The sequence below is a fragment of the Podarcis gaigeae genome, assembly GCF_964106915.1.
Source record: "Podarcis gaigeae genome assembly, chromosome: 6".
Taxonomy (NCBI): Eukaryota; Metazoa; Chordata; class Lepidosauria; order Squamata; family Lacertidae; genus Podarcis; species Podarcis gaigeae.
The window spans coordinates 89,148,525-89,173,595 of record NC_139682.1 but is presented as its reverse complement, the minus strand read 5'-3'; the positions used below and the strand labels follow the sequence as shown (position 1 = coordinate 89,173,595).

Sequence of the window (25,071 nt, the reverse complement as noted above, 5' to 3'; positions counted from 1 at the left end):
GGATGAAAGCCTGGGTTTGAAAATAGCTATTAACCATGTTTCATGGTTTCAAGTCAGCCCTGTTTAGGGAAGCTTTTAATGTTTAATAGGTTATTGTATTTTAGTGTTTTGTTGGAAGCCGCCCAGAGGGACTGGGGAAACCCAGCCAGATGGGTGGGGTATAAATAATAAATTATTATTATTATTATTATTATTATTATTATTATTATTATTATGAATTTGACATTTGAAGCGTATAGTTTTTATTGATTTTACCTTTTTTATAATACAGTGGTACCTCGGGTTAAGCACTTAATTCGTTCCGGAGGTCCGCTCTTAACCTGAAACTGTTCTTAACCTGAAGCACCACTTTAGCTAATGGAGCCTCCTGCTGCCGCTGGAGCACGATTTCTGTTCTCATCCTGAAGCAACGTTCTTAACCTGAGGTACCATTTCTGGGTTAGCGGAGTCTGTAACCTGAAGCGTCTGTAACCTGAAGCTTATGTAACCCGAGGTACCACTGTACTAAGCAAAAGGTGACATTCAAATATGTTATTGTACATGTGGAATTACTTTTACTTGCAAAATGTGACTTGCCATTGTTGTGAGTTTTCCCCCAACCCCTCCCCAAGTACATGTGGGGGTGGCAAAGGGGGCACATGGAGGGGGGGGGGAGTCTTGTTGCCCAAGCAGAAATTGCTCTGCTTGCACCATTCCTTAGCTGAATGATGCCCAAAGATACAACCACTGGCCAACTTCAGAGCTATGTTGGTTGGGAGCCAAGAACTATGAAAGATACTATCTAAACTTGGTTTTAGCATACAGAACCAGGTGGCAAGGAGGGCTGTATTTTGCTTCGCCTCTCTGACGTCTTGGCAAACTTCAGAAACTCAATGGTTTTGATGATGTTGGCAGTTCACAGAGGGCAAACAAGGCTTGGTCCTCAGACTAAGGGATGGGGCATTCTCATTCTTCCAATGCTACAATGCCAGCAAAATACACATTTAATTCCTCTGAGCAGGCATGAAACTTTCTACTACGGGATGGTATTTCATCAAAGCTATCCCACTGGGGGGGGGGCGTGTTCTGTTTTTGGATCTGGTCGATTTGAATGTTTTGGGTTTTTTAAAAATCGTTTTTATTTGATTTTACAAAATATCAGTTTTATAACAAAACCAAATACATATCCATATAGAGAGATTTCTCTGAATTTTGAGACCTCCCCCAATCCCCTCCATGGGTCCTATTGTCAACGTTTTCAACTGCATATTATTTCATAATTTATATTTTGTATCTATCCATATTATACATATGATTTGTTACATCACAAGTGAGATTAAAATCCTGCTAATCAGGGTGGATTTGATTTAAATCAAATCGATTTAAATCACGATTTAAATCACTAGTCAGTAAGACTGGATTTAAATCTTCTTCTTTTTTTTACAGAAAGACTCATTCTTGCTGGTATAATCTTAATATTTACAACCAGATGAAGGTTTCATTTTTGGAATAATAAATTTTCAGAGCAGTTTTTACAGTTATATCAAAAATTACTGATTTGGTTATACTATTAGAAATACATAGAGAGATAATTATTAAATTATTGTGAGGTCTAATAAGTTAACTGTTTATATATGGACAACTTTTCTGCTGTACAGTGGTGCCTCGCAAGACGAAATTAATTCGTTCCGCAAGTCTTTTCGTCTTGCGAGTTTTTCGTCTTGCGAAGCACGGTTTCCCATAGGAATGCATTAAAAATCAATTAATGCGTTCCTATGGAAACCGCCTTCAGACCAGGTCCGGGGACAGTCTGTCCCCCGACCTCTTCTGAAGGCCGGTGGGGGGCGAAAGTCTTTGCTCCCCCCCGCCTGCCTTCCCGGGACAGCGGAGACTTCTCCGCTGTCCCGGGGCGGTCTTAAAATGCTGGCGGGCGGCAGCGAAGCCTTCGCTGCTGTCCCCCAGCATTTTAAAAGCCCCTGGGACAGCGGAGACTTCCCGGGGCGATTTTAAAATGCTGGCGGGCAGCAGCGCTGCCGCCCGCCAGCATTTTAAGATCACCCCAGACAGCCTCCGCTGTCCCGGGGTTTTTAAAATGCTGGTGGGCGGCAGCGAAGGCTTCGCGGGCAGCAGCGCTGCCGCCCGCCAGCATTTTAAAATCGCCCCAGGAGCGGAGAAGTCTCCGCTGTCTGGGGTGATCTTAAAATGCTGGCGGGCGGCAGCGCTGCTGCCCGCGAAGCCTTCGCTGCCGCCCACCAGCATTTTAAAAACCCCGGGACAGCGGAGGACTTCTCCGCTGTCTGGGGTGATCTTAAAATGCTGGCGGGCGGCAGCGCTGCTGCCCGCCAGCATTTTAAAATCGCCCTGGGACAGTGGAGGAATTATCTGCTGTCCCGGGGCGATTTAAAAGCCCCCGGGAAGGCAGGCAGGGGGGACAAAGACTTTTGCCCCCCGCCCGCCTTCAGAAGAGGTCCAGGACCTCTTCTGAAGGCCGGTGGGGGGCGAAAGTCTTTGCTCCCCCCTGCCTTCAAAAGCCATCCGGGATAGCGGGAAGCGCTTCCCTGCTATCCCGGACTGCTTTTAAAATGCTGGCGGTGGGGTGCAAAGCCTTTCGGCCCCCGCCAGCCTTCCTGGACCTCTTCTGAAGGCAGGAGGGAGGGGAAAGGCTTTGCTCCCCACCGCTAGCATTTAAAAGAGGTCCCCGGAGATTTCCCTATGGGCTTTCTTCTTGCGAAGCAAGCCCATAGGGAAATTCGTTTTGCGAAGCGCCTCCAAAACGGAAAACCCTTTCGTCTAGCGGGTTTTTCGTCTTGCGAGGCCTTCGTCTTGCGGGGCACCACTGTACTTTATTGGAAGGAGAAAAATAATCATTTCCTTAATAACAATTTAAACAATTTATTTAACTAAAGCAGAAATGTTATAGCACATGTATCCATGTTTGTTAACTTATGTGGTTAAACTTTTTTTAAAACAACAACAAACAACTTAGACTGAATTTTAGCACACGTGAAAAACTTAAAACAAATCCTTATTTCCTGATGAATAGCCTTTGGACTATAATGTAACCTAAATAGAAAACTATCTTTAGAAAGATTTTTCCTCCAAAAACATTTTATTTTAAAAATCCAATTTAAATTTAAAAAATCTGTTGTTGGTTTTTTTAAAAATGATTGATTTTTATCCACCCTGCTGCTAGTGTTTTCATTTGTTTGCAGTGGTCTGCTAAATAAATTTTAAAATTTCGGCGTAGTCTAACAGCTTGATTTCATTTGATTTGAATGTTGATGCTGCAGCAGAACAGGAAGACGACAAGTCATGACACCCAAGAGCTTAACGTGAGAACCGTAGTTTAGTTTCTTAAAAGTGAGTAGTGGCTTCCTTGCTTCTGCTGAAGAATTCCTCTCACCATCCTAAGGGCAAAGGTAAAGGGACGCCTGACCATTAGGTCCAGTCGTGACCGACTCTGGGGTTGCGGCGCTCATCTCGCTTTATTGGCCGAGGGAGCCGGCATACAGCTTCCGGGTATGTGGCCAGCATGACTAAGCCGCTTCTGGCGAACCAGAGCAGCGCACGGAAACGCCGTTTACCTTCCCGCCGGAGTGGTACCTATTTATCTACTTGCACTGTGATGTGCTTTCGAACTGCTAGGTTGGCAGGAGCAGGGACCGAGCAACGGGAGCTCACCCCATTGCCGGGATTCGAACCGCCGACCTTCTGATTGGCAAGTCCTAGGCTCTGTGGTTTACCCACAGCGCCACCCTACAAAACAGTAAATCCCACAACTCAGAACTGCAATGAAACAGAGGACCATCTGCTCCCATGTAAACCTGCAATAAATTAAGATCTTCACCAGGGACTTCTCTGTGGTGGCACCTAAGTTGTGCCATTCCTGACCCAGACAAATTTGCCCTATCCTATACCCATTGGTTTAGGAGTAAGCCCCACTGAACTCAATTAGGACTCATTTCTCAGAAGCATGTACAGGACTGTTCTGTGAAATAACTACAATAAAATTGGGAGTATATTCAGATTTAGTAGCTGCAACTTTCCCAAACATATCTCAAACAAACAGGGAGGTCTTCTTTTCGGGGAAGGAGCTAAGGAATGGCATGTAAATATTGTAAATATTGTGAACAATGTACAAAGGCCAGTAATAAAATACTGAAGCACCGTTCCACTTGCAGGACATCCTTAGCTGAGCTTTCAAAAGGGGGGGAAGAGATCTGTAAACCCAGCTAGTTTATATCCAGATGGCCTCATTTTACTGCAAAGGGTCTCTTTTACTAATCAAGTACCCCCTATTAATTTTCTAGCTATCTCCTGGGAAAGTTACATTCAGGATACAGGAAGGTCTGCTTCACACACACACAAAGGCTTCTGGCATTCTGGCCCCACATCTCACAAAAATATAACCCTATTAGTCAAACCATCTGCCTTTAATTGCAAACTTTCTGTGCACATTCCGTTTGTCTTAGTTTAAAAACAGTTATATCTCTCTCTGCCTATCTTATCACTGTTGTATACCTGTCTTTTTTCTCTCCCAGAGAGCTCTAAATAGCAGTTTCAAGCATATATTGGCGTGGTTTAGATTATGGAAACAACATGGGAGAGGACAGAGTTTATGTCCCACTGCTTGTCCCAACTTTGTGATGTTAAGTAGTTTTAGGCAGTACTTTCAAAACAGAAGCAATAGCAAAAACACCAGCGATCCTGATCCTCGTATAGATATTCCATGTGACGCGAAGTCTGGCTCTGGCAGGGAAGATAAAAGTCCCTACCAGAAAAGAATGGCAGATTAAGTTGATGGATTATACCAAAAATGGCAGGAAGAATCAGAAAGCCCCTACAGCACCTGGCTCCCACCTGGACCACAAGGCTTGACCTCTGCTCACTAACCGCGCCCCCAACAGGTGAATGGGGGGAAGTGTCGCTGACAGCATTAAGATAAATTCAGCAGTGTAAACAAGCTTTGATGGATGCAATAATAGAATGCTAAATGGTCTAGGTAAAGGTAAAGGGACCCCTAGGTAAAGGTAAAGGGACCCCTGACCATTAGGTCCAGTCGTGGCCGACTCTGGGGTTGCAGCGCTCATCTCGCATTATTGGCCGAGGGAGCCGGCATACAGCTTCTGGATCATGTGGCCAGCATGACTAAGCCACTTCTGGCGAACCAGAGCAGCGCACGGAAATGTGTTTACCTTCCCGCCAGAGCGGTACCTATTTATCTACTTTCACTTTGACGTGCTTTCAAACTGCTAGATTGGCGTCCCAGTGGACCCTCCGGATACAAACTTAATTCTCTAATTAAGTAAATAGAGGCGGGCTTCTGCGCATGCACACAGCGTGATTGAGCGCTTTTGCGCATGCAGCGAAACCCGGAAGTACAGTGGTACCTCGGGATGCGAACAGGATCCGTTCCAGAGCCCCGTTCGCATCCTGAACAGAACGTAAGATGCACTTTGTTACTTCTGGGTCGCCGCGGAGCGCAACCCGAAAATACTTATCCTGAAGCGTATTTATCCCGAGGTATGACTGTATACACGGGACACAGGTGGCACTGTGGGTTAAACCACAGAGCCTAGGGCTTGCCAATCAGAAGGTTGGCGGTTCGAATCCCCGCGACGGGGTGAGCTCCTGTTGCTTGGTCCCTGCTCTTGCCAACCTAGCAGTTTGAAAGCACATCAAAGTTCAAGTAGATAAATAGGTACCACTGCGGCGGGAAGGTAAGCGGCGTTTCCGTGCGCTGCTCTGGTTTGCCAGAAGCGGCTTAGTCATGCTGGCCACATGACCTGGAAGCTGTACGCCAGCTCCCTCAGCCAATAAAGTGAGATGAGCGCCGCAACCCCAGAGTCGGTCATGACAGGACCTAATGGTCATGGGTCCCTTTACCTTTACCTATGACTGTATACACTTCCGGGTTTGCCATGGCCGTAACCCGAAAATTCCGTATCCAGAGGGATACATAAGTAGAGGTACGACTGTATGCAGGGATTTATGATATGTAAAATGAACCGTTTACCAAGTCCCAGGAAAGGATAAGCAGCAAGAGATTCACATTGTAAGACATCAGATTGAGGCTATATACCAGGAAAAACTAGGAACGCGGGTGGCGCTGTGGGTAAAACCTCAGTGCCTAGGACTTGCTGATCGCATGATCGGCGGTTCGAATCCCTGCGGCAGGGTGAGCTCCCGCCTTTCGGTCCCAGCTCCTGCCCACCTAGCAGTTCGAAAGCACCCTTAAGTGCAAGTAGATAAATAGGTACCGCTTTATAGCGGGAAGGTAAACAACGTTTCCGTGTGCTGCGCTGGTGCTGGCTCACCAGAGCAGCTTCCGTCACGCTGGCCACGTGACCCGGAAGTGTCTCCGGACAGCACTGGCCCCCGGCCACTTAAGTGAGATGGGCACACAACCCTAGAGTCGGACACGACTGGCCCGTACGGAAAGGAGTACCTTTACTTTTTACCAGGAAAAACAACTGGGCAGTGAAACTAGTCGCTCAGCAAAATCGTAGCGTCCCCTCTCATGGAGGTTAAGTTTTGGGGATTAGTTTGGAGTTCAAGATACGTTGCAGTTACAGGAATTTCTACTATCTAAGTTACCCATTACCTTTAAAGTCCTCATATCTCTTCACCAGATGCCATGGCTCTTGTCCATGGGTAGGCAAACTAAGGCCCAGGGGCTGGATCCGGCCCAATCGCCTTCTAAATCTGGCCTGTGGACGGTCCAGAAATCAGTGTGTTTTTACATGAATAGAATGTGCCCTTTTATTTAAAATGCATCTCTGGGTTATTTGTGGGGCATAGGAATTTGTTCATATATTTTTTTCAAAATATAGTCCGGCCCCCCCATAAGGTCTGAGGGACAGTGGACTGGCCCCCTGCTGAAAAAGTTGGCTGACCGCTGCTCTTGTCTTTAGGTGAGAGATTGAAACTGAAACATGATTTACTCTGGGTCAGGGATGTCAGGAGATTCCAATGAAAAGGGAAAAGGAAATGGGAATTGCTACGGTTCACGTGTTTGTCTGTGCTCAGAAGGGAAACCGCTGTCTCCTTCCATCCCCATTCAGAGTAAACTCACTGAAATGAGTTGGGTTGAATAATTGATGCTTTTGAAATATGGTGCTGGAGGAGACTCTTGAGAGTCCCATGGACTGCAAGAAGATCAAACCTATCCATTCTGAAGGAAATCAGCCCTGAGTGCTCACTGGAAGGACAGATCGTGAAGCTGAGGCTCCAATACTTTGGCCACCTCATGAGAAGAGAAGACTCCCTGGAAAAGACCCTGATGTTGGGAAAGATGGAGGGCACAAGGGGAAGGGGACGACAGAGAACGAGATGGTTGGACAGTGTTCTCAAAGTTACAAACATGAGTCTGACCAAACTGCGGGAGGCAGTGGAAGACAGAAGTGCCTGGCGTGATCTGGTCCATGGGGTCACGAAGAGTCGGACACGACTAAACGACTTAACAATAACAACACGTTACTACAACTCTAAATGCCTAAGCAAGTTGGGCAGAGAGGACCAAAACAGAATATATGCTTGGCCTCAGTAAGCTCAAGACATCACTAGCACTAGAGCTGATCCCCTTGGATGAAATGCTTTTAATCAACTAAAAAGGTCCCTGAAATCAGGCAGCAGAATTCTAATACACATATATTGAATGTGTTGTTTTTAATGCAAATGCGGGCAAAAAGTGCAGATGGCAAGCACCACTCTAAAAGAGGCTTCCGTGAGGCGAGGGATTTTTGGTATAATATACAAATTACAGCATGGGAGAAGTTATGGAAGTGGGATTTAAAATTCACAGCATGTTACAGGCGGAAAGAGAATGATATGAAAATGATGTACCGTTGGTATTTAACTCCCAGTAAATTAGCAAAAATGTATAAAACAGGCTCAAATGTATAAGGAAAAAGAAGGCACCTTTTATCATATGTGGTGGAAATGTAAGGTAGTAAAAGAATTTTGGGAAATGATATATAATGAATTGAAAAAAAATGTTTAAAATATTTTTTTCTAAAAAAAAATCCGAAGCCTTTCATTTCGGAACCCTAGGTGCTGAAATCCCAAGGGAGCAAAAAAGAATATTTATGTATGTGACCACGGCTGCACGGATGTTACTGGCCCAGAGATGAAAAGAAGATAAAGTCCCTACCAGAGAAGATTGGCAGATCAAGATAATGGATTATGCCGAAATGGCAAAAAAATGACCAGAAGTATCAGAAATCAGGAAGACTACAATTTTAATAAGGAATGGGGAAAATTAAAAATTTATCTTAAAAACCATTGTAAACAGCTAAAACCGTTAGTAGGATTGGAATGACACTTGTAGTTTAATGGTGAATTTTGGATACAATGGAGAGATAAAAGATTTTGGATTATTATAAAAGATGCAGGAGGAAATGACTAAGAATAGGACCCACGAAGGGGAGCAAGGAAGTCCAGGAGATTCTTTGGAATCTTGTCTTTATGTTGTATGTTGAGTATGTGATGATGATGATGATGATGATGATGATGATAATAATAATAATAATAATAATAATAATAATAGTAGTAGTAGTAGTAATTTATTTATACCCTGCCCATCTGGCTGAGTTTCCCCAGCCACTCTGGGTGGTTCCCAATCAAATGTTAAAAACAGTACAGCATTAAATATTAAAAACTTCCCTGAACAGGGCTGCCTTTGTCTTTTAAAGATAGGATAGCTGCTTATTTCCTTCACAGCTGAAAGGAGGGTGTTCCACAGGGCGGGCGCCACTACCGAGAAGGCCCTCTGTCTGGCTCCCTGCAACCTCACTTCTCGCAATGAGGGAACCGCCAGAAGGTCCTTGGCGCTGGATCTTAGTGTCTGGGCTGAACGATGGGGGTGGAGACGCTCCTTCAGGTATACAGGACCGAGGCCGTTTAGGGCTTTAAAGGTCAGCACCAACACTTTGAATTGTGCTTGGAAATGTACTGGGAGCCAATGTAGGTCTTTCAAGACCGGTGTTATATGGTCTCAGCGGCCGCTCCCAGTCACCAGTCTAGCTGCCGCATTCTGGATTAATTGCAGTTTCCGGGTCACTTTCAAAGGTAGCCCCACATAGAGCACATTGCAGTAGTCCAGTTTACTTTATTGTAAATTGTACAACTTTAATCTGAAAGACCAACCAACCGAATGAATGAATGAATGAATGAATGAATGGAAAGGCCTCTAAAAGACTCTGACTCCCACAATGCAAGGGGCCATCACCTGAACAAGATAGGAAGCTGACTTATTTTTGAGTCAGGCCACAGCTCCACCTGGCTCAGTATTTCCTGCTCGGACTGGCAGCGCCTCTTCTATTCATCGGGCAGCTGGAGATGTCAGGGGTTAAGAACAGGGTCCACTTCATGCAAAACAGGTGGTCTGCCACAAACCTCTGCAAACCAGCAAAGTACCGTATTTTTCGCTCTATAGGAGGCACTTTTCCCCCTCCAAAAATGAAAGGGAAATGTGTGCGCGTCCTATGGAGCGAATGCAGGCTTTCGCTGAAGCCTGGAGAGCGAGAGGGGTCCTTGGCACCAACCCCTCTCACTCTTCAGGCTTCAGGAAGCTATCCGCAAGCCTTCGAAGCACGGCAGGAGTTCCTGTCGGGCTCCCAAGGCTTGCGGATAGCAGCCTCCAAACCCGACCTGGTTTGGAGGCTGGCGGTGGGGAAAGCAGTGCTTCTCCCCACCGCCAGCCCCACAAGCTCTGGGGACAGCGGGGAGGCAGAGCGCTCCCTCCCGCCAGCCCCAAAGAGCAGGTCGAAAGGAACCCAAAGCCTCCAGAGCCCAGCGGGAACTCTGGGCTCCGGAGGCTTCCAGTGAACGCACCTTGAATGCACAGAACGCACCTTGTTTTAGAGGGGGAGAACAAGAAAAAAAATTTTTTCCCCTGTTCTCCCCCTCCTATGGTCTGGTGCGTCCTATGGTCTGGTGCGTCCAATAGAGCGAAAAAAACGGCATTTAAAAAATACTGCGAATTTAAATGGGTTGATTACTCGATGGAGACTCAATCAAATAAAATCTCCTTAACCGAGTTACAGCTCTTGTGGGCACCAGCGCAGGAATAAATAAAGGGAAGGGAACTGAACAAATTGTTCCTATTTGTACCTCCCTCACAAATATCTGATTACTTTCAACACTCCTGATTGCAATGCAATTTAAAATCTGCAGGTCTTAGGGCGGAAACGAAGTACAAAGAATGTTAACAAGCTAATGAAGTCTTGAACAAATTAGAGATTAATTTTCCTTTTCTTTAAGCATTCATTGGGCAGGTTTCAGAAGCAAAATTCCAAACCTGACATGATTTGTGGCAAATGGCATTTTGCCTCCGAAAACAGCAAAACGTCACTGGGGGGAAGGAACCGTATGAAAAATTCCGGCACAGAACAATGGTACGAGAAGCAAATTCACATCACTGTAGAATTAAACCATCTGTTGTTGTTTAGTTGTTTAGTCGTGTCCGACTCTTCGTGACCCCATGGACCAGAGCATGCCAGGCACTTTTGTATTCCACTGCCTCCCGCAGTTTGGTCAGACTCATGCTGGTAGCTTCGAGAACACTGTCCAACCATCTCGTCCTCTGTCGTCCCCTTCTCCTTGTGCCCTCCATCTTTCCCAACATCAGGGTCTTTTCCAGGGAGTCTTCTCTTCTCATGAGGTGGCCAAAGTATTGGAGCCTCAGCTTCACGATCTGTCCTTCCAATGAGCACTCAGGGCTGATTTCCTTCAGAATGGAGAGGGTTGATCTTCTTGCCGTCCATGGGACTCTCAAGAGTCTCCTCCAGCACCATAATTCAAAAGCATCGATTCTTTGGCGATCAGCCTTCTTTATTGTCCAGCTCTCACTTCCATACATCACTACTGGGAAAACCATAGCTTTTACTATATGGACCTTTGTCGGCAAGGTGATGTCTCTGCTTTTTAAGATATGCTTCTACCACATATCAAAGAACGTTCCCTCCAGCTCTTTGCATCTCCAGCACTTACCTGATTCATTCTTATACATCTTAGAAGCCTACTCGGAGCAGGCAGAAGGGGCACTTCCTAAAAAGCTAAGACGGAGTCATCGCATGAATCAGACGGTCCCTTGTGGTTTCCCGTTCAATGGCTAGCTTCTGTTCCCGCATCCTTCTGATTGTACACCCTACTGTTCCTTTTTTTTAATGTCCCCTTCGGTCATGTGCTTCTGCTCTACATCTCGACCACATCACCTCTGCTTGTGTGATTCAGAAACCATGGGATGGAAGAGAGCTGTTCTTCCTATACGGAGGAACAGGCAGACGGACATGCAACCTGGAGAGTTTGGGATAAGGACGGGGGGGGGGGTGCTTGTTACAAATTAGAATTCATTCATTCTGAGTCTTTCTCATCCAGCAATGGGCACAAGGAGAAGGGGATGACAGAAGACGAGATGGTTGGATAGTGTTCTCGAAGCTACCAGCATGAGTTTGACCAAACTGCGGGAGGCAGTGGAAGACAGGAGTGCCTGGCGTGCTCTGGTCCATGGGGTCACGAAGAGTTGGACACGACTAAATGACTAAACAACAACAAGAAGACACGTAAAAGGGTAAAGGAGTATTGGGAAATGATGCATAATGAAGTGAAATAAATGTTTAAAGTACTTTCCCCCCAAAAAACTAGAGTCCTTTCTGTTGGGGATAATTCAAACTGAAATTCCCAGGTGTCAAAAAGGTTATTTATGTATGCCACTACTACGGCCCTTGTTTTGTTAGCCCAAAAATGGAAAACGAGTGTGGTCCCAACCAAAGAAGAATGGCAATCTAAGTTGACTCAATATGCACAGCTTGCAAACTTAATTTATGGAAGAAGTGAACAAGAAGATTGGAAAAGCTTTATTGAATATATGGGAAGTAACCAGCCCGTCTTAGCCATAGAGGCTGGTGGCGCAGGGCGCCAAGCGAGAGTCCGGGGAACACCGAACGTGCGCGCTGAGTGAGCAATGGTGCGTGTGCCGCTCCAGCCGAATATTGGCTCGGTTTGTTCTCTTTTAGCCTTCTGGCGCCGAATTCTGCGGGGCGCCAGAAGCCTGAAAGGGAAAAAACTGAGCCGGCACTCAGCGGGAGCGGCGCACGGGCCCTCGCTCACTTGGCGCAGGCCCACTCGCTCAGTGTGCTGCCTGCTGTGGCCACTGCGGCACGAAGCGGCCCGCTGAGCCAGGAGGCGCCGCGTCCAGCCTCCGCCTCTTCCCCACTGGAGGAGCCGCCCTCCTGTCGCTGCCCGCCTCCTTCAGCCCTAAAAAAAGGTCGAAAACTCTGGGAAAAGGGGGGTGCCGGGGATCTTAAGACGGCCCTTGAACTAACTGTTTACAGCTGAAAACGCTGGCGGCACTGAGATAAATTCAACAGTGTACACAAGTTTTGATGGATGCTATAATGGAATGCGGAATGGTATAGTTCTTGTAAAATATGCAGGGATTTTTGATATGTAAAATGAACCGTTAAGAAATCAAGGGGCGCATGCTGTGTGCTAGGCTAAGCAACAAAGCCACCCCTTCTCTCCACTCCTTATCTTTCCCAAATAAGCAGCACATAGGCTGGTAATGTAGCCCTGACAAAGAGTGTTTCAGAGACATCACCAGAGCCGTCTTTCCCATTGGCCTTATGGTCCATTGCGCCAGGGCGCCGGCCTCTCAGGGGTGCCCTAGCGAGTGGGGGAGCTGCACAGCTTTGCCAGCAGCCTCCCCTTTGCCTGAACGCCTGCCAGCTGCGCCCTGCCAACTACTGTATTTTTCGCTCTATAAGACACACTTTTTTCCTCCTAAAAAGTAGGGGGGAATGTGTGTGCGTCTTATGGGGCGAATGCAGGCTGCGCAGCTATCGCTGAACCTGGCAGAGCAAGAGTGAGAGTTGTTCAGCCTCCTGCTGTGCTGCCTTCACAGAGATGCACGATGAGGGACAGAAGGGAGCCCTTAGGGAGCCCCTTCCGCCCCTCATCCTAGTTCGCTGGGAAGCCAGCAGACCAAGAGGCGCTGTGCAGCAATCCCTCTTGCTCTGCTGGGTTCAGCAGAGCGGAGCAGAGCAGAGCAGCTCCCTAAGGGCTCCCTTCCTTTCCTCCTCCCGCTTCGCTGAAGAGTGTCGCTTCGCCTCGCCTGCCTCCTCCGATCCCCCCAGCAGGGACAACGCTGTTAGGTAGCCAGCAGATCCAGCTTCCCCAAAGGGGCGGACGGACCAGCGGCTCCTTAGCCTGATCCTCCCTCTTTAACAACATTTGATTCAGAATATTTTTTTTCTTCTTTTCCTCCTCTAAAAACTAGGTGCGTCTTATGGCCGGGTGCGTCTTATAGAGCGAAAAATGTGCTATATAGCTGGCGGGAGCACAGCTTCCCTCCCAGACCTCTGCATCTGCTAAAGACAGCCCTGTTCCTGGTCCGTTGTCCGTCTCCTGCTTTCTGGTGAAAGGCGGCGCGCAGCTTTCCTGGGCTGCCTTCTCGGGCGCCCTGACACCAGAGAGCATGTCCGCCAGCCCGTTTTCCTGCTTGATCGCCGCCACCACGCCGAGGATCAGGGCAGTTGGAGAGGCAGAGGACATTTTCCAACCCCCCTCCCTTGTTTTGGAGTTGCCCAGGAGGTGGTGCTGGAGGGATCTTTGCACCACGGTGCTGGATATGCTTAAGACAGCCTTGGACATCACCCACCTGTTAAATCCCTTTTATATTGGAAGAGAATCCTGACTGGCAGCTGCTTTAGATATGTGAAAGGGGGAGGCAGCACTTTGAACCTCCCTTCCCTTCAAAACAAACAAACTGATATATAATGAACTGAAAAATATATATTTAAAATAACTTTTTCTAAAAAAAAAAACCCCATGAGGCCTTTCTTTTAGGAATTTTAGGTGCCGAAATCCCAAGGGAGCAGAAAAGACTATTTATGTATGTGACCACGGCTGCGCGGATGTTACTGGCCCAGAGATGGAAAGAAGATAAAGTCCCAACCAGAGAAGAAAGGCAGATCAAGTTGATGGATTATGCCAAAATGGAGAAAATTCATAATTTATCTTAAAGACCATTGTAAACAGTTAAAATCATTTGTAGGGTTGGAATATGACTTGCAGTTTAATGGTGAATTTTGGATACAATGGAGAGATAAAAGAATTGGATTATTATAAAAGATACAGGAGGAAATGATCAACAATAGGACCCACAAAGGGGAGCAGTCCAGCAGGAGATTCTTCGGGATCTTGTTGGATATGCGGTTGTACAATTGTAATCTGAAAAACCAAATAAATAAACATAATGAAATATTAAGCATTAAAAAAACCTACCCAATACAGGGCAGATCTCTCCTAAAGTCTATATCTTATCTCCTTGACTTGAAGGTCACATAACTCCAGACCCTCCAACATTTCACCGATGAAAACTGGCATGTCCTAAGGAAAAGCGGGACATTCCGGGATCAAATCCGAAACCGGGATGGCTTCTGTAAATTTGGGACTGTCCCTGGAAAATAGGGACACTTGGAGGGTCTGTACCGGGCCCTTGTAGTCCACTTTCACCCTCCCCCTCAATTGCTTGGGGAGAAAAGGCTTTCAAGGTTGGGGGAATCATTTTCCCATCCTTTCACAGAGTTTCCGAGTCCCTGTGACCACCTGTGTCTAAACCACCCCAGTAACTTCTCCTTTCTGGAAAACTTTCTCAAGGCAGATGATTTCACAACCTCCTGGGGAGCCAGTTCTGGTTCTAAACTCCCCTTTCAGGTTCCTCGTACTTAATTCAAAATCGTACTCCCTGCAATTTGAAAAACAGGAATGCTTTTCAATTATAGTCCCAAATGCAGATTAGCACCAATCTTGCATTGAGTAGCAGAAGGAACAGACTGGAAGGCATTTGGGTCCAGCGCTAAACATCCTGAAAGAGGCAAAGAGACGCACAAGGGAATTGTCACCTATCTTATCTCCATCTCAACCAAATCTCAACTCTCTCCTTGCCAGCCACTAACTGCTGTGCACTTAGGCCGACACCCTAAATTGCCTACTCTTTAACTTTCAGAATATCTTAATCAGGGCTTGTGCATGGAGAAAAGGCACATGCATGGGGGTGGGCAGTTATGGGGCAGAATGACTGAGAAAATATGCACAAGGCAACACTGCACCCCGCAACGGGGTGAGCTCCCGTTGCTCGGTCCCAGCTCCTGCCAACCTAGCAGTTCGAAAGCACATCAAAGTGCAAGTAGATAAATAGGTACCACTCCAGCGGGAAGGTAAACAGTGTTTCCGTGCGCTGCTCTGGTTTTGCCAGAAGCGGCTTAGTCATGCTGGCCACACGACCTGGAAAAACTGTGTGCGGACAAACGCCGGCTCCCTTGGCCAGTAAAGCGAGATGAGCGCCGCAACCCCAGAGTTGTTCACGACTGGACTTAGCTGTCCGGGGTCCCTTTACCTTTACCTTTAATAAGAATTCAGCCCTGCAGTAGCAACGATGGGAAAAACATCATCTGCTGAATTTCTGCCTGCCCTAAGAGTGTTGCTTCCAAAAATTGTCATAATTATTATTTACAAATGTTAATAGAGAATATTCTTTAATTATCTCATGTGCATAGTTCATGCTCAGTAATATTTTACTCCAGTAGTTTATATCTGACAGTAAAATTGCAGTGTTGTTTCCTATTCCCACCATGGCTCCTTTCATAGGTTTAAAAAAAAGGTAAAGGACCCCTGGACGGTTATGTCCAGTGAAAGGCGACTGTGGGATTGCGGCACTCATCACGCTTTCAGGCCGAGGGAGCCAATGTTTGCCCACAGACAGCTTTGTGGGTCATGTGTCCAGCATGACTAAACCACTTCTGGCGCAATGGAAACCAGAGCGCACGGAAACGCAGGAGCTGGGACAGAGCAGAGGGAGCTCACCCTGTCACGGGGATTCGAACCGCCAACCTTCTGATCAGCAAGCCCAAGAGGCTCCGTGGTTCAGACCACAACGCCACCTACATCCTGGTTGCAAAATAAAACATGTAGAACTGTCGGAAGGTATTTAAAAAGCCAGAGCAGGAGTAATGTGGTCCTGGGAATGCATGCCATTTATAATATGAAAATGCCATCTTCTTCTGCTGCCAAATTAGTTCTCCTGGCAGAATAAAACCCCTTCTCCCCACTCCCAAAGCTCAGTCTTTCTATGAAAGGAATCTTCACATGTCTTTTGCCTCTTCGCACAGACTTCAGCTCTTTGCATAGACTTCTCTCCCTCTCCTCCATTGTTTGAACAGCACATGCAACTTTGCTAGCCCTGAAACCTAACCAGAGAGCTGGCATTTGCCCACCTGCCTGCCACCACCCTGCTCTCCTTTGTGAACTTTTTGTCGTTGTTCTTTCCGACATGAAATGAATTGCTCCACAATCCAAAACCAGAGGAAATGGGATTTAGAGAGAGTAGTAATTAACTCACCCCAAACTGGGTGGAGGAACCTGCTGCCAAAATATTTCAGCAAAGAGTTTTTACGGAGTGTAGCAGTTGTACAACGTGGGTGGCAGATCTCTGGCCTTTTGGGTGTCATTGGGCTCCAACGTACATCAGCCCCAGCCAGCCAGCCTGGGCAGCTAATGGGGGAGATCTGGGGGGAACCCAATATCCCCATGGCGGGCAGAGCTTAGCCACCGCTGTCTTATACACAGATGGCATGAAGATGATGCTTTGTTTATGAACACCCAGTTGTGGAGTTTTACAGTGGTACCTCGGGTTAAGAATTTAATTTGTTCCAGAGGTCCATTCTTAACCTGAAACTGTTCTTAACCTGAGGTACCACTTTAGCTAATGGGGCCTCCCACTGCCGCCACACGATTTCTGTTCTCATCCTGAAGCAAAGTTCTTAACCCGAGGCACTATTTCTGGGTTAGTGGAGTCTGTAACCTGAAGCGTCTGTAACCCGAGGTACCACTGTACTGGCTCTGTGCCCAGTAGGAACTGATGACAAGTTGGGCTTAGATCTGGAAAACACAGCTTCAGGCCTGACCTATCTCAGGCGAGACCTTGGGTAAGTCCCTCTCCTTCGATCAAATTAGCCCACATATTATAGGAAAACTAGTGATGCATTTCTATCTATTTTCCCTAGAGTCAGGGTTCCCAGATCACTGGGAAAGACTGTGTCATGGTTAGAGGTCCTCCTAGTCTCTTGTCTCCCTTTTGCAATCCTCCCAGGGCTACAAGATCCAATACCCACCCCCCACCGTGTTCCACCTCAGGGAAGATGGGCATTCATGATCTCACCTTCATCGTTCCCAATGCTAGATAATGGCAGAAGGTGGGGTGGGGAATAATGAGAGGTCAGAGCAGTTGTCCAGCTCTAAAAGCACAGTCTTACTGCCACCCCATGGGTCGAAAGGCCAGCTGGCTAGCCCCACACTGCAAAGATCCTCTGACCTCTGGTGCGACATAAATCAGTGACCCAAGTCGGCTGACATGGACACAGTTTACTTAGCAGAGCAAAACTGAGCAATGAAAGAGGCTTGAGGCATATGAAGACATACTTAACAAACTACGTATTTATTAAACATAAATCAAGACAAAGAAACATGTCGTCTCTCTTTGCCGTCCTTCCAAGAGAGACAGAGAAGCCAAAGCAACACAACAGAAGTTCCGCTTATGCCAGCAAACAGGGCTGGAATGTAAACAGACATGTGACATGCAATAGTTCCATGTCTGAACCAAAAGGTGGAATGGAATCACGAACAGGAATCTGGCCACCTCTGGCACAACAGAACAGCCTGCTTGCAAACTTTCAGACTTAAAGCAGCAGGAGAGGGAATAGGGTAAAGGTAAGGTAAAGGACCCCTGGACGGTTAAGTCCAGTCAAATGAGACTATGGGGTTGCTGTGCTCATCTCGCTTTCAGGCCGAGGGAGCCAACGTTTGTCCACAGACAGCTTTCTGGGTCATGTGGCCAGCAGGACTAAACCGCTTCTGGCGCAATGGGACACCGTGATGGAAACCAGAGTGCACGGAAACGCCGTTCACCTTCCCACCGCAGCGGTACCTATTTATCTACTTGCGCTGGCGTGCTTTTGAACTGGTAGGTTGGCAGGAGCTGGGACAGAGCAAGGGGAGCTCACCCTGTCACGGGGATTCGAACCGCCAACCTTCTGATCCGCAAGCCCAAGAGGCTTAGTGGTTGAGACCACAGCGCATTGCTAAATCACCAACAAAGGTTATCAGAAGGATGCAGAGAGATTACTCAAAAACATTTCTGGGAAAACCCACCATTTGGAAACATCGATATCAGAGGAACTTTGTATATCAAACTATGGAAATATTGAATGCTAAATATGTCAGCAAGGCTAATGTGTGTAACTGTGGAGAGGCGGAAGAACTGAACCTGCCAAGGAGAACGGAAGCTTCTGAAGAAATTCAAGGGCAAGCAGTGCAAATTCAGAAGATGGCCTAAAATGCCAGCAGCTTGGAACTGCCCATCTTAAGAGTTGTGATACCCTTTTAAAGCCATTTACACATTATATTTTTTCAGTACAGCTCAGCATCTCCATGCTTTGCACTTGACATTATGCATCCTGAGCATTAACACATATACACACAGAGAAGAGCAACATCTCTGATGTTCCTGTAATGGTGTCCGTCAACCACACACTCAGTCACATATCACCCAGAGAACATCTGGATCTGGTCGTGTTTTGCACCCACCACTGTCCTGTCCACTTCATTCTAGCAATGGGAAGCAATATCGTAACTGACGGCTACAGTCCTCAAATAAGGCTAGCTGTTGGGACAACCATCTCCCCAGCTGACAAGAAGATTCAGCATTTCATTGATCTTGATTCTATAGCAGGGCTTCTGTCCCCAGTCCGTCTGTCCCCATTTCACTCACAAAATTGGCAGGAAATAACTGCATGCTGGAATATCAGCCCAAAATTCATCACACGGCTTGAGCCATGAAAACCTTGCCAAATTGCAGTGCAAAACTCCCGTTATTTTCCAGGTTAACAATACTGCAAACTGATTTTTCCTCCCCGGAAGCAGTTTAACATGGAAATGAGTGCTAAACTCCCACTAGATTTCTAGAAGTGGCTTTTATGTCACGGGAAAGATGGCATGAAACGTATTCAAAAAATCAGGTAAGGAAACATCAGAAAAGTGAATGCAGTCTAGTCAGAAGGGAGTCCCATTTAAATTCCAAGCTTGGGAAACGACGCGACGAGAAGTGTGGAACTAAATTCTGCTTGCCCTAAGGAAGGTGAGAGGCGCCGACTGAAGTAAACATATGAAATACTGCTGCAAGGGAGACATTACATTATGGAGAGTTGTGGAAAGTCAAAACCATTTTGTTGTTCCAGTGAAGTTAATTCCTTAACAATAACCAACATGTAAAAATCTGCCCAACTCTTATTTTATTGATTGATTGATTGATTTTATTTCACCTTTTATCCAAGGCTCACAGGGCAGTTCACAATATAAAAACACAAAAATGCATAACATAGTAACAAACAAAAATAATAAAAAACCCCTACAGTATTTAACGCTTAACTAAATATCCATCATAAACAAAAAAAAAAAAAAACCTAAACAAAAAAATTCCTTCCAGTAGCACCTTAAAGACCAACTAAGTTAAGGTGCTACTGGAAGGAATTTTTTTGTTTTGACTATGGCAGACCAACACGGCTACCTATCTGTAAAAAAAACCTAGTCTGCTCGCCCCAACATATCTGTGTGATTCATCTGTGCTCAAGAAAGAGCTAAGTTCTTGCCTGGTTACCTAGGCAATTCTTATTTGTCCTAAGCAACCAGGAAAGCAACTATTTGCAAACCTACTAGGGCTTTAAAGTTCATCATAACCCATGTTGCCAGCTTACGGAAATAAAAATTAAAAAACGAAGACAAGGCCCCGTGTAGCCAGAAGTGACTGGGTCACACGTGCAAATTCATGATGATAGCAGAGAGCAATAATGACATACTACAATGTTTTAATGACATGTTTGTTAATTGCTTTGATGCACATGTAAAATGAATAAATTAATAAAAGAGCGACCACATTCAGAACTAGTCAGGGCTGGGCGATGTCAGAACCCTGCCTCACAACTACACAAAGAATGAACGGGGGATTGGTGAACAGGTGGAAATGTGCCTAACCTGATGCTTTTTTTTAAAAAAAGAAGAAAATAATCACTGCATGCAATTTAAGAGGGGAAGAGATGATTATGGGAGACAAACAGGAGTCTAATGATTAGAGGGCAATAGAATACCTGTCCAAATGCATAATAAGGCATCGTTCATGAATATTACTTACTTTTATCCAACACGGAAATGTAGGACTAAGTTGGATAACACATAGGATGGAACATACATAAGCATGAAGGGACATCCGGGTACCAATTGCTGGTGTGGACTTTTTTGTGATTTTGAGTCAGTGCAGGTTACAAAACTCCCAGAGTCTGTTGCTGTAATAGGTAAAGGTAAAGGGACTCCTGACCATTAGGTCCAGTCGTGGCCGACTCTGGGGTTGCGGCGCTCACCTTGCTTTATTGGCCGAGGGAGCCGGCATACAGCTTCTGGGTCATGTGGCCGCTTCTGGCGAACCAGAGCAGCGCACGGAAACGCCGTTTACCTTCCCGCCAGAGCGGTACCTATTTATCTACTTGCACTGGTGTGCTTTCGAACTGCTATATGGCAGGAACAGGGACCGAGCAATGGGAGCTCACCCTGTCATGGGGATTCGAACTACCAACCTTCTGATCGGCAAGTCCTAGGCTCTGTGGTTTAACCCACAGCGCCAGCCGCATCCCTGTTGTTTGCTGCAATACGTCCGCCTAATTTGATTTATTGATTTATTTAATGCAAGCTGCTTTGCAAAACTAAGTGTCCTTTCCAAAGCAGATCACAGTATTCCCTCCCTGGATGCTCAAATTTCCTCTTACCCGCTCCTACACTTACTCACATGGGTAAGTTGTCTCCGTACTGAGCCCCACACCAGATGGTCTGCTGCTATATTCATGAGTCCAACCTATTCCCACACTCCCCTCCCTGGCACTGCTAAGATGCAATCCCTGCTTCTGTCTTCCGTTCCTTCCTGCCCTTGCTTACCTTATGATAAGGCAGAATTCAGCAGCCAGGTTGCTCACCGGAGCAAGACGGTTTGAACATATTACACCGATCCTGGTCCAACTGCACTGGCTACCAATTAGTTTCCGGGCCCAATTCAAAGTGCTGGTTTTGACCTATAAAACCTTCAGGTCTGCAACACCTCAAGAACCACCTCTTTCCATATGAACCTATCCAGACCCCGAGATCATCTTCTGAGACCCTCCTTCATGTGCTTCATGCTCCTTGAGAGGTTCGGAGGGCGGCAACACGAGAACGGGGCCTTTTCTGCAGTGGCTCCCCAGGGAAGTTCGCCTGGCGCCTTCATTAGACACCTTTAGGCGCCAGCCAAACACATTCCATTTTAATCAGGCCTTTGGTTGACCTGACTGACATCCTATGCCCTGTTAAAATGTGTTTTTTGGGGGGAGCTATTGGATGGTTGTTTTTATTATGTATTTTGTGGTTTTATATCTTGATTTTATTCTGCGAACCGCCCTGAGACTCCCAGGTATAGGGCGGCATGTAAATTCAATAAATAATGATAATAATAAGGCCAGTGCTGCATGCTTTAGAGGCGGAATGAGCAATAGGTTGTTGTCATCGTTTTTGTTGTCATTTAGGTTGTTGTCATTGTTTTAAGCAATGAGCGATCAGCATAACGCAGTCAGGGTACATTATGAGGTTGTGCCAAAGTATGTGGCAGAGAGAAAGCTTTCTGGCTGAGATGAAGGATGAAGCAGGACAGGGGTTGCTTGGGGGGAACGACACATTTTAAAAATGCAATTTCAACAGCTACTCGTTTTATTGGATCCAGCCTCCTTTCTCTAGAACTATGTCACCCAATCGTCTTCCAAAGCAACTACTCTATTCTGAACTTAAAAAACGGAAAGCGTAATGCTGGTGGTCAACAAAAGAGGTTTAAAGACTCTCTCAAGGCAAATAAAAAAAAATGTAGTATAAACACTGCTACTGGGAAACACTGGCCTGCGAGCGCTCCAATTGGAGAAGAGCCTTTGGGCTTTGAAGACACTAGAACTCAGGACGAAAGGGAGAAACGTGATAAGAGGAAGGCACACTTGGCAAATCCACACTGTGATCAACTCCCGCCCGGAAACCAATGTCCCCACTGTGGAAGGACGTGTGGATCCAGAATTGGCCTCCACAGTCACTTACGGACTCATTGTTAAAACCGTGTTTATGGAAGATAATCTTACTCAGCTACGATTGATCGCCAAAGAAGAAGAAGAAGAAGAAGAAGAAGATGTCACCCCTCTCTCCCTCGGCTCCGGTGGCACCCCACATTCCCCCCCCCCCGCACCATCTTTCTCCCCACAAAATCACACCCACCCACCCTTTCTCTCCATCGCTCTGACTGACCGAGGACTGGAAAGCAAAGCGAGTTTCAACTTCGTCCTTCAACTCTATGCCCTTTTGAAAGGGGAATGGAGAAGCAAAAGCCTTGCGATGAAGGGGGCAGCGCCTGCGAGTGCCATGGCAGGGACCCCAGCACAAAGGTGGCACCAGCAACCTGAGATGCCCAGCCGCCTTTGCCCAGGGCCTCCCCTCCCGATTGAGAGCAAGCCAAGAGCGGAGAGGGCAGGTGGGTAAGCGCTGCCCTGTTTTCTCTCCAGGCAGGGAGGGGAAGAAGAGGGCACACCTGCCTGCTTGGCAAACAAGAGACAAAGGGCACCTGCTCCCATGCCACTCCGGGACTCGGAGATCCCAGCAGGCTATCGCTATTAATAACTGTATTATAAATTGATATATTTGAGGTTATTATTGGAGATCCCAGCAAAGGCCACCAGGAAGGGGCGCCCAGGAAAGCCAGCTCGCTCCATGCCCACTCCCTGGGCAGACCTCGTGCCCTTTGCGCGGGGCACAAGCAGACTCGGAGCCACCTCCTCACCTTGGCACGGGCGAGCCTTGCGAGACAGCAGGACCCCCCGTCCAAAGCTCTCTTTCCTTCGACTCGAACCGGGCTGGCCCCTACCTTCCCTTCTCCCCCGTCGAGGCTGGCATCCAGATGCGGAGCAAGGGTGCTCTGGAGCACGTGCAGAGCGCACAGCCTCATCCCAAGGAACAGAGCCAATTGCGCTTCCCCCCACTACCATGCACCGCTGGTAGTGCGCCTCGGAAGGGAGAGGCTTTCTGCACGCGCTCGGGAGCCCCCTCGACCTCTCGCCCCGTCCGCCGGTCGCCTACCTTGGCCTCGAAGGCGATGCCGTGCTGGAAGGCGTCGTCGTTGTGCAGCGGGACGCGCAGGTCGTGCCGGTCGTCCACCAGGCTGTAGCGGGTCTTGGCCGACGGGGAGGCCCCGACGGGCATCGCGGGGAGGAGGGCGGCGGGAAGGCGCAGGCGGGCGGGCGGGCGGGCGGGCGATCGCGCTGTCCTGGCGCTCCTTTGGTCCGGCGGCGGCGGCGGCCCCTCGGCCTCAACCCGGGGAGGCGGGCCCCGGGACGGCACCGCCCCGAGGAAGCTCCGGTCGGGAGAGCGCACGCCGCCGCCGCCGCCGCTTCCCGGCATGCGCCGCCCGGGAAGGAGGAGCCGCGCGGCCGGGCGAAGCTGCGCCCGCCCCGTCCGCGATCGGCGCAGCAGTCGAGCGCCGGCGCGCCGTCCTGGCCAAGGAGACCCGTCGGACGCGCTTCCCCTCCGTCCGGACCACCCTCTCTCCCTCCCGGGGGTCCGAAAAGCGATCGGATCCCCAAGGCGGCATCCGTGGAGCAGGATAAGCCGTCGAGTGGGCGGCTCCGGCGCAAAGGGAGAAGCCGGGCGGTACCTGGGGGGGGGGGGGGCGCCGGCTTGGAACTGGACTGGGAATTCTAGCCTAAATTATATAGAAATTTATTCATTTATGCGACTGCAGCGGCAAGAATACTACTTGCCCGAAAATGGAAAGAAGCAAAGGGAGAACGGATAATAAAAAATACTTATGGAATATGCAGAGATGGCGAAAGTTACCGGAAGAATAAGAAATCAAGATGAACTTTTTATAAAAAGAATGGAAATGGTTCCTTGAATAAGTTGAAAACAGATAAAAACATTGGCAGGATTATTGTAATAACCTGCAGAGTAGAAAATTAACTGACGGAACCGCAGAGAGGGGGAAGGAAGTCAGACTTGGAAATGTTAAATTGATTGTAAAGCTAATGGGATGTATGAACTTGAAAAGTATAAATAAAAACTTTTTTAAAAAGTGTGGGGGGGAACTGGGCTGGGAAGAAGCAGGTGGCAAGGGGGCCCTGGAGCCCCTTCCTGGGGCAGGTGATCGAGGGCACAGCATGGGCGGGTACCCCTCCTCAAGAGGTGCTGGCTGGGTTTTTTGAGCCCACCACTCTGCGTGGATTGGGCCCTCTGGCCCCCTTGCAGAAGAGGACACAATTTGCACAAATCTACATACAGTATGCTTCGTGTCAAATTAAAAGTGATGTCCTCTTTTTTGGCAGGTGGAGTGGATTGCCGCAAACTATACACTATAAAATGTCAGTGAGGAAAAACAAGTGAGGCTTTTCCCTATAATCCCTCATCTCTGGTCCAATAGCACCCGCAAAGCTGTAGTTGCATATATAAATATTCTTTTCTGCTCCCTTGGAATTTCGGCACCGAGAATTCCTAAAAGGAATGCTTTAGGGGTTTTTGTTAAGCAAAGGTTAACAATTTTAAACTTTTCCCCCCAACTCATTATATATAATTTCCCAAAATTCTTTTACTACCTTACATTTCCACCACATATGATAAAAGGTGCCTTCTTTTCCCTTACATTTCCAGTGTACATTTGACCCTGTTTTATACATTTTTGTATACATTTTTGCTGATTGACTAGCAAAAGTTAAATACAAACGGTCAGTGCTTTTTCCCCCCTAAAAAAAATGTTTAGGGGTACTCTCTTTTCCTACTCCTATTGAAATACTGCCCCTCAAGGAGGCCAGACTTAGATTCACAAAATGTTTAGGGGTATGCGTACCCCTGCGTACTCCCCAGAAGAAAAACACTGCTAACGGCACATCATTTTCATGTAATTTTCTTTCAACGTATAACATGCTGTGAATTTTAAAC

The 25,071-nt window shown here is 47.3% G+C and overlaps 1 protein-coding gene across 1 annotated transcript in view; it reads right to left on the bottom strand.

The window, feature by feature from the left end:
- LOC310846789 (carboxyl-terminal PDZ ligand of neuronal nitric oxide synthase protein-like) overlaps nt 1-23,395 on the bottom strand; it is a 68,479-nt gene extending 45,084 nt beyond the window's left edge. Inside the window, exon 1 of the mRNA XM_083743891.1 lies at nt 23,221-23,395. Coding sequence (XP_083600017.1) covers nt 23,221-23,343 — 123 coding nt within the window. The 5' untranslated portion in view covers nt 23,344-23,395. The remainder of the gene's footprint in view (nt 1-23,220) is intronic.
- Nucleotides 23,396-25,071: the final 1,676 nt, after the last annotated feature.